Here is a 16736-nt window from a genome sequence, read left to right on the forward strand (position 1 = left end):
ATCCACAATCAAATCTTGTCTAAACTTCTTTTTGCACAATTATTGTGCTACACAGATTGCTACTATAGACCTGAACTTTCACAGCGTACTAATATTCAGGCATTCAATATATTATTATTTCCAAAAGTGACCAAATGTCTATTTTATTTTGAAGGCAAAATCCCAGTACTTCGGGGTCTAGTACGTAGTTTGGTCAAATTCTGGTTAGCTTCATACAGTCCGGAAGTATCGCTGAGAGCTCTCACGAGAAAGGCATCTCAGCTGTCCAGTACATGGTCCAGTGTCCAAAAGAAAAATAAACAACTACGGTATCCGGTTGAAGAACTTTACCCAAGGGAACATGAACGTGAAACTCACCGAGGGGGCAGCTGAAGTAAGCGCCAACAATAACATAACTGAATTAATGTTTTTGTTTTGTTTTACTTGCCATAACGTTACTTCTTGTGTCTGCTACGCATCACATATCTAGCTAGCTAGTAACGTTAGCAGCAGCTGCTAGCGCCGTGCACTAATGACGTTTCCAGATTCATCAGCAAAAATAGATCAAATTCTTGTGTGTCACACTGCTAAAACATGTTGTAGGACTGCGTGAATTAAACGGTTGTTTATTGAAATATTATTGCAAGAATGTTGCATTGCGATATTGGTAAAAAAAAATCTTGCTATTTACTTAAATCTAAAGCCTTGACTCCATTGATAGAGACAGTCGGAGTCGGCATGTCTGGGAACGCCCATACAGGCTCTAGGAACGCCCACAATAGACGCTGGGTTAGCTGGCTCAGCTTGGCTGGGGGCGTGGTCAGGGTGGGGTAAATCCCCCGTTCTATCCATTCAGCAAAGTTAGAATTTAGCTGATAGCCCAGCCCAGGCAGATGTCTTGTGTTCTGCTCTAGAACCCCCAAACCTGTAGTTTAGAGCCGCAGCACCGTCTTTTGGTGAGTTAGCCCATGAGATATATCGGCGGTTTTACCCCACTCGCGCGCCAGCCATTTAACACATTGACTGCCAGCCGTTTTTTTCTTGCTGTAGGTAGCTTCTGCCGTTTTTTGAGGATTGTGACTCATTTTACAAGAGCCGAGGATTATTTTCTGCTTGGAGTTTGTGAACATACAATATCTCAAAAGTACTGTAACGTGTTCGGGTAATCCAGGTATTACCTGTAATGTGATGTGCAACATAAGTGTCTGGATTGTAGCTAGGAACTAATGTGTGCGGGTGTGTTCCTAGGGGAAACGGGGTATATAGGACCAGCGGCCGGGGTGCCGGAGGCAGTCAAGCTATGGAGCGAGCTGAGACCGGTTGCTGTGTGTAGAGCTAGCTGTGTGAGCTAGCTGCTAGGAGCTAAAGAAGCCTGTGAATAAAGAACCTGTACCAACTACAACTCTCCGTTCTTTGGCGTATCACCGATACGTTACATTGGTGTCAGAAGTGAAGCGGTAACGCCTGATTTCGGTCGAGAGGGGAGAGAGTGAGGAGGAACGGCGGAGGAAAAGTTGGAGATCAAAGGCTCGAGCGACCTAGCAGTAGCGAGCTAGCTGTGTGAGCTAGCTGCTACGAGCGCCACGTGTGATGGTGCGCCTAGAAGAAAGCCTGTCGGCGAACGGGAGAAAAGAAGAGCTGACGACAGAGATCAGCTCGGCGCTGGCGGCCATGGAAGCCCGTGTGTTGAAAGAAGTCAGACGGCTGTTGGAGACGATACCAGCCTGGGCAGAGGGGCTTATGGAGCTGCTACGAGAGGTCGCGCAGCACGGAGAGAAGCGGACGGAGGAGCCACAAAATAGACTGTGTTGGAGCTGTGGAGAACCGGGCCACGTGGCGAGGTGGTGCCGAGGCGAGCCCGGGAGACGGACCGGGTATGCGGGACAACGACATGGACAGCAGGGAGCCTGCTGGGCATGCGGCGCGATCGGACATTTAGCCAGAGAATGTCAAGAAGCTGTCGAGGACTGGAGAACAGCGGGAGAGGAGAGACGTGCGGGCGGTGGACAGGTGAGACTTTGTTGGACGTGCAGGTCGCCTGAACATTTAGCTAGAGACTGCACTAAGAGTGTGAACGCTGGAAGAGACACACAGCCGGGGGAGCAGCCCGAGCAACAAGTGGCGGAGCAGCGGAGCAGTACAGAGCCGATTGTTCTGGGCAGGAGAGTGACTGTTGAGCAGGCCCAGGCTAGCTGCTCTGCATGCCAGCCAGTGGTGGGGGAGATCGCCATCAGCGACGAGACCATCAGGATAATGGGAATCGTTTTGAACAGCCAGAGGGAGGTGAGCGACATCATCTGCAGAGCTGTTACAGTCGGGGGAGCGGCGCTCGTGTCCCCGGGGGAGCGAGAGGGGTCAACGCTGGAGGAGCCGGCCCAGCCAAGCCGCTGCACAGCCCCCACGGCTGCGCTGCAGAAAGTCGAGGTGGAGATCGACGCCGATGGTGTCCGCCCTGCTGTCCTCAACACGCCGCACCCTGGGGGAGCGGGACGGGAGGACAAGCGAGTGCAAGCGGTGGAGCCGACAGACGAGGAGAGGCACATCACGCATGTCAACGGGGGTGAGTGGAGACGCAGACAGATGGAGGATGCGGATATCGGTCCGGTGTATGCGTGGGTAGCGGCCGGACGCCGGCCCCCTGTGGAGGAGATTCACACATGTTCCGGGGCCACGAGGGGACTGTGGAACATGTTTTCGGACCTGCATCTGGGTGGAGATGGGGTTTTAGAGAGAAAAGGGCACGGGAAAAGCGGGACCCAGTGGGTTGTACCCGGTTGCCTGCGAGAATTGGCACTGAAGGGGGTGCACGATGGCCCATACGGCGATCGTGGGCCCGAAGAGACACTCAGCCTCCTCCGTAGACATTTCTACTGGGGCAAACAAAAGGAGGACGTGCGGAGATACTGCAGGGAGTGTGAGGTCTGTGGGGCACAAAAGGTGGGACAGAAGCTTTAAAAGGGGGGATGGAAATAGTGGTTGAAGTGAAGTGGGATAAGGTGAATAAGAAAAAAAAGGTTTAAATGAAGGTAATGGAAAAAGAATGATGTAAATGTTGGGGTTATTGTCTAACTGAAATTATATGTGGGTTGAATTGAAGATGAGTGTAAAGAAAAGAGGGAAAACGAAATAAGGTAAATGTGGGGGTTATTGGTAAATTGAAATGTGTGTAAAAAAAGAGAATTGAAATGTGGGTTGAATTTAGAGGAATGGGAAAAGAGGAAGGAATGAAAAGAAATGCAAATGGTGGTGGTGGAACGAAAATTAAGAAGTAGTGAAATAATAAGAGACAAATTGGGGGAATACAAAATGTTGTGGGGTGGTGTGTTTTGGTACAGGGGGATATGTGTGGGTTGTGGGTGTCAATGTGGGCATTGAGCTAATGTTGGGTGAGGAGTATGTAACGTGTTCGGGTAATCCAGGTATTACCTGTAATGTGATGTGCAACATAAGTGTCTGGATTGTAGCTAGGAACTAATGTGTGCGGGTGTGTTCCTAGGGGAAACGGGGTATATAGGACCAGCGGCCGGGGTGCCGGAGGCAGTCAAGCTATGGAGCGAGCTGAGACCGGTTGCTGTGTGTAGAGCTAGCTGTGTGAGCTAGCTGCTAGGAGCTAAAGAAGCCTGTGAATAAAGAACCTGTACCAACTACAACTCTCCGTTCTTTGGCGTATCACCGATACGTTACAGTACTAATAGAATGTGTACTTTCTCTGTCTAAAAGAGTTAGTTTGTAGAGTTAGTAGTTATGTAAGCATTAGCAGTTGAATACAGCATGGTTTTAGCGTCAGAAAAAATATTCAGAGATAAACGGCTTTTTGTGAAATTCGATAGAACTGTCACTTTAACCATTCATTTTTGGCTCTCTCTCTCTCTCTCTCTCCCTCCCCCTCTCGCTCTCTCTCTCTCTCTCTCTCTCTCCCTTCCCCTCGCTCTCCCTCCCTCTCTCTCTCTCTCTCTCTCTCTCTCCCTCCCTCTCGCTCTCCCTCCCTCTCTCTCTCTCTCCCTCCCTCTCGGGAGGGAGACGCACTAGGTTCTCTCTAGGGAGAGAGAGAGAGAGAGAGAGAGAGGGAGGGAGAGAGAGAGAGCGAGAGAGAGAGAGAGAGAGAGGGAGAGAGCGAGAGGGAGAGTTGCTTCAACTCCTCCCTCCGTGGGCGTTCTTCTTGGCTGCAGCGATCGATCGGCACGTGACCGGAAATGGCCGATTTTCACGTGATCGGCCTCGATCGGTGATCTGCGCCGGTCACTCTAAATAGCCGATTCTGTGAGCCGATTTTCACATGACGTGCGCGCACCCCAAAGCACCGAGACAGGCACCCAGCCACCACACCACACACGCCAGCATACCTTCCTCGTTGTGGATTTTTTTCACCGTCAGTGAAGTAGACAAATCTCGCAGTTTGTCACACATGCAAGTCGAAAATAAGCCGTGGAGACAGAGATGCGGCCGAGTCCCGCTCGGCTGGAGTCAAGTCTGAGCGGCTCGCTTCACCTCACTGGCCCCCCTCTCTCTGCTCTCTCTACCCGGGAAGCAGTGCTGCTGCACCCGGCCACAGTGCACAGCCGACTTGGCGAGGTGAACGCGAGCATTGTGTCCACCATTCCCCGACCTGCCTTTTCCATTCCACATCAGCGCTGGTGCCTCAGCCTGTCAGTCATGTTGTAACGTAGATACAGGAGAGACTATTTGTTTCGTATTGCAAATAGAACGACGGACATAATAATAAAAATGCATCGGACTCACAAGTGTGCAAGGATTTCTGTGCGTGACGATATTTTTTCGGATGGCAGATAAAAATACGCATACCAAACTTCGGACTGTGTGTAAACTCCGCCTGATATTCAGACTGAAGATCGTTACTGTAACTCATAAACTCATTTCCCCTCTACTCAAGAGGACTGGTCTGGAGCCAGGCTATAAACTCCTTGTCCATGGATCATTTTGATGTTCTGTTGCACCTGTTTTCTTTTGGAAAAGTAAATGCATGATAGCTGTGGGATATAGGCTATTGGATTTAATTTAATTGTTGTATTCATTGTATTTGCACAAAAAAGCTCTGTCCAGTAGCCTAACCTGGAACACTTTTATTTTGAGATGTGTTTGAGTGAGATGGTCCTACTTCATGCAAATGATAAGATAAGATAAGATTATTTGGATCCCCATTAGATGTAAGAATTGTTCTATGAATCTTAATTTTCAAACAAAGTTACAAAAACGTTTGTGTAAGCTGTCAATTGTTGTTTTTAGAAAAAAAAATCGGAATCGGCAAAAATCGGTATCGGCAAGTCAGACTATTCAAAAATCGGAAATCGGAATCGGCCAAGAAAATGGCAATCGGTGCATCCCTACTATCTATCTATCTCTCTCTCTCTCTCTCTCTCTCACTCGGTGTGTGTGTGTGTGTGTGTGTACCTGTCTGCGCGGTGACACGCTCTCTATCTCTCTCTTTCTCGTCTCTCTCACTCGCTCTGGGAGGGAGGGAGGGGAAAGAGCGAGTGGAGGGGCCCTCCGTCAGTCCCCCTCTCTCTCACTTGGTGTGTGTGTGTGTGTGTGTGTGTCGAATTACAGTCCGCACCTCGGCCCGCCTCCGCTCGCTTGTGTGTGTGTGTGTGTGTGTGTGTGTCGAATTACAGTCCGCACCTCGGCCCGCCTCCGCTCGCTTGCTTTCAGGCTCCTCCACAACTCTCTCTCCGCGGTCCGTTGTGGGCTGTTCCTGCTCTCTTTCACTGTCAAAATTAGGCTGAGGCCCATCATATGCATGTGCATAAACATTTGCTACCTCCTCTTCCTCCTGAAAACCAGCGTTAGCATCCATAGTGTGTGACTGACAGCCCTGACCTAAGTGACGACAGACAGAGGGACAGACGGGCATGCCTGGCGACTCCCCTTTGTGACGTCAGAGTTTTGGGATCCAAGATTTCAAAATAAAAGCACAAAAAGTAAAACGACCCCAGAAGTCACTGTAGTGTATATGTGTCTTAACTCATTCATGGCCAAAGACGTCTTTGACGTGTTATCAGGAATAGCCCAGAAGGCCAATGACGTGTTTGACGTGTTTTTGTTTTTATTAGTGCAGCGCGTAGTTCAAAGACTTCCCCAGCCTGTGACATGTTATCAGGTCCCTAGCCTCAAAGCCAAGCCGACAACACGTTATCAAACACATACCGCAGCTGTTGTTTTGAAATGGAAGAGGAGGAGAAAACGGAGAAACGCTGCCTGTTGCATAGAGGAGAAACGCCATTGAAACACCCCTCGGCGCGCTGCGCTGGTCGCCTTGCTGCAGGGCGAACCTGGATTGAGTTGTTCGCGGTAGTCAAACCAACATGATCGATCCGGTTCCAGCGCCTGGTCCCAAAGCCAAGCCGACCCCGTTCCTGTGTCGCAGCATTCGTCCCAGCCCGAACGAGAGGAGGAAAACGATGCAGAGGCAGAGGAGGCTAGACGCTGATCTCAGACCAGTTTGGTGTTCCCCTCCTATGCTAATTTGCGGGGCGATCAGTAGTGTTCCCTGGGAAGAGGTGCGATCCAGCAGCAGCTGTGGACAGAACTCTCTCTCTCTCTGTGTGTGTGTGTGTGTGTGTCTGTCTGTCTGTCTGTCTGTCTGTCTGTCTGTCTGTCTGTGTGTCTGTCTGCACACTCACTCACACTGAGTAAACTGTATTGTTGAATGTAAAAAAAGCACTTCATGTATATATATATATATATATATTTTTTTTGTCATTTGTGTCATAACGAATAATATTTACATGTCTGATGTCAATACAGTTCAAAATAAAAGAATTGAGAGCGAGTTCTGCCTGAGATTGTGTGCTTTACAAAAATGCCATTTTCTGCAATTTCTCTTCTCAGAGAGACCCTTTTTGGTGAAAACAGGGTGTATATAAATGGCTATAAGTAGAGTACAGAACATGCTAAAAGCTCACTTTTTTTTCCTGGTGAACCCAGAGACGTACATCTTCATTTTGAGGTATTGCAAATCACTTTGGTGCTAATAGATAATTTACTGTGGGTCTTGAAAGATGACCAACAATTATGAAAATCTTTGGCCTGTGCTAAATATTGGCAGTCCTAAACTGGCCATGAATGAGTTAATGTGAAAATCGAGTTCCTTCACAATTCACCTACACATTGACTGATTGGGGTCTCTAACCTGCATCATGCTCTCTAACATGCATTTTCTGCAGAAATGGTTGTCCTCTCAATCAGCATAAAGTTGCTGTATTCAGATTGAGAGGACACATTGCATTTACACTTGTGTTCAATGTGTACACAATGCATCCCTGACCACCTCCGGAGGTGGTTTGGCCGATCAGATTCCAATCCTTCTTCAATGCGTTTTGGGGGTGTTTACACCTGTACTTTCAAGTGATAAAGCACAATCTGATTACAATCTGATGACAGAAAACACATGGTCACAATCTGATTGCAATCTGATGACAGAAAACACATGTTAATGCCAGGTGTAAATGGCCTCTCTGAGAGACCATTACACCTTGCATTAAAATGCGTTTTCTGTGATCAGATTGCAATCGGATAGTGCTTGACCACTTGAAAGTATAGATGTAAACGCCCCCAAGACACATTGAGGACGGTTTGCGATCTGATCAGCCAACACCTCCGGAGGTGGTCAGGGACGCATTGTGACCACATTGAACACAAGTGTAATGCAATGTGTCCTCTCAATCCACATACACATACAGAAAAACAGTCACCGCTGTTTTTCTCCTGTTCTACGCTATGGAGCTTGCCTGAACAGATCGCAATCTGATCTCAATGTGGATGCTGAAGACACATATTAATACCAGGTGTAAATGCATTCACATTAATGTGGTCAAGCACTATCCGATTGCAATCTGATCACAGAAAACGCATGTTAGTGCCAGGTGTAAATGGCCTCTATGTGTCTCCAGTGTCCACATTGAGATCTGTTGCGATCGGATCAGGCAAGCAATGTGGTCACAATGCGTCCCTGACCACCACCTCCGGAGGTGGTTTGGCCGATCAGATCGCAATCCTGTCTTGGGGGCGTTTACAACTGTACTTTAAAGTGGTCAAGCATCGGATTGCAATCTGATCACAGAAAACGCACATAGTGCAAGGTGTAAAATGGCCTCTGTGCTCAATGAAAAGGCCATTTCCAACAAGCATGATTTGTGACATCACGAATACTGGAGCCAATCCCTGTCCAGTATTCAGCAGTTGAGCAAGTTCTGCGCAGCTTCGAACAGCGACTTCCTTGGCCCGTTGCATGATGGTTAGAAAAGTTGTCCGACTTGCTCTGCCTACCCGACTGTGGGAGCAACGGGAGGTGGGCACAGATTTGGAGCGAGGCGCTGCAGTTGCTCTCCACCAACTGCGCCCGGTCTGGCTCGTTTGAGCAGTGATTGTGGGTGGCGGTGCTATTGCACATTTTAATTTGTTTACCAACCGCTGTTAAACAAAACTGTAGAAGAAGAAAAGCAGCAGTGAGTCTGTGCAGTCGGGAGTGTTGGGCTTGTTGATGCCTCGCCTGACTGCACTCGGTCAGCAGTCAACTCAAACAAGCCTATTCTCACTATCTCAACTCGTCACATAGTGCAGATCGCTCAGGAACCCTTGTCGTCACTAGTTGGGAGAGAGAGAATGTGTTGAAACAAAGCCGGTGTTGTATGCTGTGATTGTCTAGTTAGGTTCTAGATAACCCTGATTGGTTGCTTTGGATTTTTAAATGAGGGAGAAGGAGGGGAAGTCATCTTAACTCTTTTCCCACCATTGATGTGTTTTTACATAATTTATGAGACAACGCCTCCTCATATCACATCAATCCCTGTTTTCACCGTCATGTGATAGATGTCTCTCTTACTCACCTTATGAAACACTGCAGCACGTCCAGTCAGAGTTGCACAGAAGCGACCGTGATTGTCCACTAAAACCAGGAAGCAGAGAAAAGCAACACTATTCCCATCAGAAAAAGCTCCAGCTTGCTACTCAAACAGCGGGTACCAAATGCCGCTTTGACCGAGCGAACATGCATGTGTCAACATGGACTTGTGACTAGGGATGTCAACGGTTACACCATCATCATCATCATCATCATCATCATCATCATCATCATCAGTTAGGGGTGCACCGATCACGTTTTTTGCCACCGATCACCGATTGCCCATCGCCTATGGGAAATATCTGCCCAACCGATCATCGACCGATCACCGATCACCGATCACCGATCACCGATATATAAACTCCTCAAAAAAAGTTTGGAAACGTTATTTCGGTCGATTATTTCTCCCCTTTAATGATACCAATTGGTATTGTATTTTATATCGTTGGAAAGCCTGATTAGTAATGGGGCATTTTTTTAATAAAAAAAAAAAAAATAATAAAAATATCGGCAATCAGCCGGAGATATCGGCAATCAGCCGATCGCATATTTGAGGTCAAAATCGGCCGATACAGATTGCGTGCCGATCGATCTGTGCACCCCTATCATCAGTATATAAATGGGAGCTAGGGCTCTATCTGTCTGTTTCTCTGTTTGTCTGTCCCACTGTGATTGTCCCACTGTGACATAGGGCTGGGACGGATCACGGATAATCCGTGACCCGTATGGATCAGCCCCCACGGTTCGGCACACGGTTCGGAACGTCGTGGCCCGCGGACCCCCCCCCCCCCCCCTTTCGTTTAATTTAACGTTTAATGTTAGTGTATGAGAACGCCTGCAGCGCAGCCAGACACAGACAGGCATCATCATGGCAAGCACAAGTGAGCTTCCTCATCCCTTCGCTGTAAAGTCTCTCTGAAGGCTGTGGCTAGTGGCTATAGTACTAAAGACAGCAAACTTATTTCAACACCTCTGAAAAAGCACAGGAATGCGAGCAGCATGTTGCGCGCTGCACAAGATAGCGAGAGCCACAACACGCACACACGCGCACACGTTTCACGAACACATATCACCGGACGGTGAAATGTTGCCTTGGACACATAACAACAAAACAACACGTGGGGCCACCGAGTAGCATAACGTAGCATCAACGTTATGTTTCCAGACTCACCCGGTCTGGTCTGTAGCCTACTCGTGTCAAGTGACTACGTTAGCACGCAACAGCCAGGAAGTTAGGCGCAGTGCCACCTAAAACAGGAAGTTGGGTTGTTTTGCCTTCAGAGTAAAAGCATAAATTGTGTCATGAGAAAAAAATGTTTTTTTAGCTGTGCAGGGCATCAAATGGTTAGAGAAGTATAATAGTATTAAAAATTAAAATCGAAAATCTAATTTTGAGAGAAAAAATCTGATATAGCCTATATTTTTTTTTTTTGCTGATCCGAAAAATCCGTGATCCGTGGCTCAAAATCCGTCACGCGATCCGATCTGTGGGTTTTCTGATCCGTCCCAGCCCTACTGTGACATCATCAGGGATGTCATAAATCCCACTGATGAAATCCCACTGTGACATCATCAGGGATGTCATAAATCCATCCCACTGTGACATCATCAGTGATGTCATAAATCCCACTGATGAAATCCCACTGTGACATCATCAGTGATGTCATAAATCCCACTGATGACATCATTAGTTATGCTGGTCTCATTGGCCACGCAGCAGCTGAGCTGCGGGCAAGGCCGCGTAGCGACCGAGCTGCGAATGCGAGCTGCAGGGCCAGCCTGGTGAGCTGCAGGGCCAGCTCGGCGAGCTGCAGGACGGGCAAGGCCGCACAGCGGGCGAGTCTAGGAAGGAGATCCCTAGTTTTCTAAACTGGACCTTCTGGCAGCATGTAACGGCTTAACCGGATGTTTTTTTTTTTACCGCATTTGCACATTGTGACCAATGCGTCCTTACGTGCAACATACTGCACTTGTGTGAACACTTTAACGATAAAGTTATCATCTGTAGCTTACAGTAGATGTCCACCAAACTTATTTTTCTGACAGTTAAACGCTGGAAGAGCGCTGAGGAGCGCCGATCCCAGCACACCACACAACATGCAAGGACGCAGATTGAAAACAATGTTAGCAGCGGTAGCTAGCTTGATAGCTAACAACACATACTGTGATAAAAAGCACAGCACTCACCAGTCAGAACTATTAAGTGTCTTTCTTAACACGTTCACTGCCATTGACGAGATATCTCGGCTTACAAAATCCAACGGTTGACTGCCAATGACGAGATATCTCGGCTTAAAAAAAAATAAAAAAATTTGACGGTGGGACGTGGATCAACGCCCCCCACGTCTCCTATAAAAATATTGGAGCCACCGAACGTGTACAACCCATTCCACCGACCCACTAAGTGGCGACAGTGATCTCCATTCTAGAAAAAGCCGAGCCAAAACTGCAGGGGAACGCGCGATGAAACCATTCTCATACAGTAAAATGGATTGGCGAAAACGCTTTCGCGCTGATTGCTGGCGGTGGGAGATTGCAAATTTGCATAATAGATTATGGGTGCAACACACTTTGAAACACACAGCATAAATAAGACCAGAATCGCAAAAGAAACCCCGTTTCTTGGGGTTTCTCAACCGAAACCCCAAGAAACGAGCGAGCCCATCCAGACTTGCCCAGCGGCCGCCAGCAGACAGGAGCAGCAGCAAAGCAGCAGCAGCAGAAACGAGCTTGTGACACGCCCGCTGCAGCCAAGAAGAACACACACGGAGGGAGGAGTTTGAAGTAGAGGGGTGTTTCCTGCTGTTATGGAGGAAATTACTGTTCAAAACTATTGTTAGATGTCTGACGTCTTACTGATGCCAAAAATGAATGGTTAAAGTGACTGTTCTATCGAATTTCACAAAAAGCTATTTATCTCAGCTTAAATTTTCAGACGCTGAAACCATGCTGTATTCAAGTGCTAATGCCTACATAACTACTAACTCTACAAACTAACTCTTTTAGACAGAGAAAGCACACATTCTATTAGTTCTTTTGAGATATTTTGTGTTCACAAAATCTTAGCAGAAAAGAATCCTCGGGTCTTGAAAGATGAGCCAGAATCCTCAAAAAAAACCTCTGGCAGAAGCTACCTACAGTAAAAAAAAAATGGCTGGCAGTGAATGTGTTAATAGTCTTTCTTAATAGCTCCTTTGCCTTTCTGTCTCTGTAGTGATAGTTTCTCCATATGACTAGTTGCCTAAAAACGAGTGCCCGCACCAGCGCCTTTCTGAAGCCACTGCTGAGTAGGGGTAGGAATCACCAGATGCCCACGATACGATACTAAAACGATACTTGAGTCACGACACGATAGTATTGCGAAATTTGCGATATTGCGATATCGGCGATATATTGAATATTGCGATATATTGAATATTGCGATATATTGCGATTTCTTACTTTTTCAACTGCAAATGATGTCCCCAAAGGAAAACTTTGTCAACATCTGGTTTATATAAGAACAATTTTCCAGTCTGTACATCTGACTTCAACCATTTTATTGCAGCAACATTGTAGTTGTAACAAGTAGACAGACCAACAACTTTCATAAAGTCATGTCATAGTTGCGTGCACCTGACAAACTGAACTGTTTGTTACAGTCTACTTACAGTCCACCTTAACTGGATGTGTGTGTGGACTACTGTACTTAGGTAGTTTTTGAACAATGCAACTTCACTTCACTTGCACAAAACATATTGTGTTCAGTAACTGGGGAATTTGTAAATTACTGTTATGACAAAACTGTTACTGTTTAAACAAAATGAAAATATGCTACCGTTTGTTTACTGCTGGCATTGGAACGAAATTTTATAGCAGCCCGGTGGCCTGGCATGGCATGGGCTGCAATTTTTTTTTCCAATATCGATACTTGGCGTCCAAATATCGATACAATATCGTCAGGCAAAATATCGCGATACTATGGTGTATCGATTTTTTCCCCCACCCCTACTGCTAAGTTAACGTTATTTTCCAATCTCCTTCCCCGCACACTGTCCACTGGGACCACCGCTCCCCAGCGCACCCCCAGTGCCCAACTGACAGGAATATGCCTAGCGGACACACGCGCACAGTTTATTTTTGATGAGAAATGAATGATTGCGAGTCCAGAACACAGTAAAATCATTGTCAAAACTTTATTTAAAAGGACACACATAAAAAGACGTGTAAATGGTTATTGATTTTTCTAAACGGATATGATTTAATATCCGTGTACCTACCCGTGTAGTCGTGTACACGGTGACATCCCTACTTGGGACAGTCAATCAAACCTGGAGGATTTTTCTTTTCACCAGGTGCTGCAAACGTACACAACTCACTTCTCCTGACAGGTAGTTTAGTAATCCAGTTCGTACTGTAAACTTTCACACCGTGTACATTTCAGCCATAGATGAGCTCTAGACCTCCAGAGACGGAGAACCAGTCTCCCACCCTGGGCAACACGAGCGCAACCCGGCTCCCCTCTCCTGACAGCAGGCTGAATCTCTCTCTCGCACCGGTGGTACGGGAACAGTTGTGACCACGGACATGTGTGGCCCCCGAAAGGGAAACCAAATCATATGGACTGCATAGTTTGGTGTAACACCAAAGCATCCGCCTTCAGAGACATGTTATTCGGTTCAGGATCCGTGAACATGACTTCTCATTTACAAAAATGCCTTTTTCTCTGCTTTTTGGGGACAGACGGATATTTTCGGTGAACACTACCTACATTCAAGTGTCAATAACTAAAGAACGGATGAAGGTAGAATAAAAAACAGCTTGTTATACACGCTGAAAACGATTGATGTGGATTATGCAATGAAGCAGCCTTCATGGTACGTTCGGTGGATGGCTGTAAACAGCCTTTTCTCTCTCTAGTCCACAATAGAAAGCATCCCCAGCCAGACTCTCCCAGCCCCTTTGCTGGGAGAGTCTGGCAAGCGAGACTAGTGAAAATGACCAAAAACCATTGCAGTGGCTGGTGACTTTTCCTTTGAAACTGGCGGGGATTGAGTTAAGGATTTTAACAAGATAATGTAACTTTTTTGTGGGAAAAACCATCAGATACAAATTATTCGAAGTAGAGTATTTTATATGCTTCTTGAAACATGACTTTAGGGTGTCTTTAAATGATGGTGGCCATGCTGTTCTGATCTAACGTTATAGGCTGGTCTAACATATTACCATTCTTGCTCCCCTTCTTTCTGGTATAATGGTTATCTCTTCATAAATGATGTACCGTAACGGTACATAATTTATGTTATGGTATACATGACGTAATGTGAAGATTCAAGCTCAGGCAGTAGATAATAACATGTCAATGTATGTTGTTGTTGTCTAGGCCCTGTACAAAGGCTTAGACCTGGCCAATCCTGTGCTTCAGCTGGTGGTGAGTGCTTTTAACATATTTATCATTTATCATACTGATATTACTACTCATGTCAGAATCAGCTTTATTGGCCAAGTATGTACACACATAGTCAGGTCCATAAATATTTGGACAACGACACAATTTCCATAATTTTGGCTCTGTACACCACCACAATGGACTTGAAATGAAACAGTCAAGATGTGCTTTAAGTGCTTGCAACAACTCTGCAAGTAATATCAAAGCAACATGGACAATTATAAATCAATTACTGCAAAAGAAAAAGGTATCCACAAAATGTCCTCCTAGCTTTTTAGATGGGGAAACAACCATCACCAACCCATTTGATATTGCTTGCAAGTTCAATGAGTTCTTTGTGGGAGCTTCCATATCTAAAAAAACCCCTGTAAATTCCAATGTTAATACAACCGATTATATAAGAGGTTGCTTTCCTTCGGTTTGCTCTTTTGAACCTCCTGACAATGTAGAAATAAATGAAATTCTAATGGACTTAAACAATTCTGCTCTGGGGCGTGATGGAATTAGTTCATCCCTTATGAAGGAAGTAAAAAGCTCAATTATCAAACCTCTTTTACATATTTTTACGGTGTCCATGGAAACTGGTGTTGTTCCATCTGCTCTCAAACTTGCTAAGGTCATCCCACTTTTCATATCAGGGGATCCTGGATCCTTTACTAATTAGCGTCCAATATCAGTTCTCCCATGCTCTTCCAAAATTCTAGAAAAACTTGTTTACAAACGCATTATTACACATTTAGATAATTATAATATACTGTATGAACACCAGTACGGATTCCGTAAAAATCACTCAGCCTATATGGCCCTTTTACAACTAGTAGACAAAATTCACACTGTTTTGGAAAAGAAAGAGTTTGCATGTGGTATTTTCTTGGATCTCTCTAAAAAGCATTTGATGCTGTCAATCATGACATCCTGGTTGCTAAATTGTATAAATATGGTTTTCATGGTAATGTCATTAAGTGGTTTTGTGATTATGTCTATAACAGAGAACAATATGTTAATATCAATGGTATAGAGTCTAGGAGAGCTAAGATTCAGTGCGGGGTGCCTCAAGGCTCAATTTTGGGACCCCTACTGTTTCTTATCTTCATAAATGACCTTGCAGCAGTGTCAAATACAATATTTCCAATATTATTTGCGGACAACACCAATTTACTGATCTCCAATTAAAATCTGACGTTCTCATGAACGAGGTAAATAATGGCCTGCTCATGTATTCTAAATGGTTCCAGACAAACATAAAAATGGCATTAAATGTGAAAAAATCAAACTTTATGATTTTTGCTGGTAAAATGAACTATACATCTGAATTATTTAAATTGTACAAATTGATGGTGAGGAAATTATCAGAGTCTCATCATCAAGATTTCTAGGAATCTTGATCGATGAGAAACTCACCTGGAAAAACCACATCAGTGCTGCATGAAAGTTACAAAATCCCTGTGGATTATTAGAAGGATTTGTGGTCTTCTAAATTTCTCATGTCTTTTAACGCTGTACTACAGTTTAATATTTCCATACCGGACTTACTGTAATATTGTATGGGCCAGTACTTTACCCACTTATCTTCACAAAATTCTTCTCCTGCAGAAACGTTTTGTTAGATTGGCATCTTTCTCTAAGCCATGTGCTCCAACCGCACCACTCTTTCAAAATGTAATATACTGTCCATTTTTGATACAAACATTTTTCAACTGTGTATCTTTATTTTTAAAGTGAAGTGGTACATGACTACTGACTTGCCAGAAAGTTGTAAAAAACTATTCATTTGTAACTCTCAAGTTCACTCTTGTTCAACTAGATAAAGTAATAACCTTCACCTACCATTGTATCATACATCTAGGGGACAGTATTCGTTAAAATACCATGGAGCCAAAGTATGGAATAAGAACTTGCACCTATTGTCTGATTCTGTCTTTATCTCTATACAAAAAGAGACTTAAAAGTATTCTAATATTGAATAGATTTTGCATTGAATGATCCAGTTTCTACATACTCCTGAAATCTTTAAAGTCCCTGGAAACCAAAATCCACAAAAACGTTCTAACTATGTTATTTAGGGTCTTATGTTAGTAATTGTGTGGCTCAGAAATTATTATACATTACTTTCAACCCAAAGCCTTAAAATCGACACTTTTCTACAAGATTCTACAAGGTACTTCCTCATTGAAGAGAGCAGTGCGCGAGGTGCTAAAATGCAGGAGCTTATGACGTCATAAGCTCTATATAACCTTTGTACACGCGCGCAATCCGCACCCACCCTCCTTTTGTCCCGTTCTTTGCCCCCAGTGACAGCGCTCGCTCAGTGTCTCCCTCCCACTCTGTGTGCTGTGTCAAGTGCTATGCTGCTCGCTCTCTCTCTCTCTCTCTCTCTCTCTCTCTCTCTCTCTCTCTTCTCTCTCTCTCTCGGGACTAGGGCTGGGTCGGTTTGAAAATTTTAAAACCGGTTCGATATTGCTGTCTAAACCG

At 45.3% G+C, this 16736-nt stretch overlaps 1 protein-coding gene across 2 annotated transcripts in view; it reads left to right on the forward strand.

Moving 5' to 3' along the window:
• The first annotated feature begins 247 nt into the window (after positions 1-247).
• The window catches only part of LOC310778117 (replication protein A 70 kDa DNA-binding subunit-like), a 167660-nt gene continuing 151171 nt past the window's right edge, over positions 248-16736 (forward strand). For both annotated transcript variants that reach the window (XM_083638457.1, XM_083638458.1), the window contains exons 1-2: positions 248-373; positions 14199-14246. In XM_083638457.1, coding sequence (XP_083494583.1) covers positions 341-373; positions 14199-14246 — 81 coding nt within the window. In that variant the 5' untranslated portion in view covers positions 248-340. The remainder of the gene's footprint in view (positions 374-14198; positions 14247-16736) is intronic.

The sequence above is a fragment of the Poromitra crassiceps genome (assembly GCF_964638095.1).
Source record: "Poromitra crassiceps genome assembly, chromosome: 1".
Lineage (NCBI taxonomy): Eukaryota > Metazoa > Chordata > Actinopteri > Beryciformes > Melamphaidae > Poromitra > Poromitra crassiceps.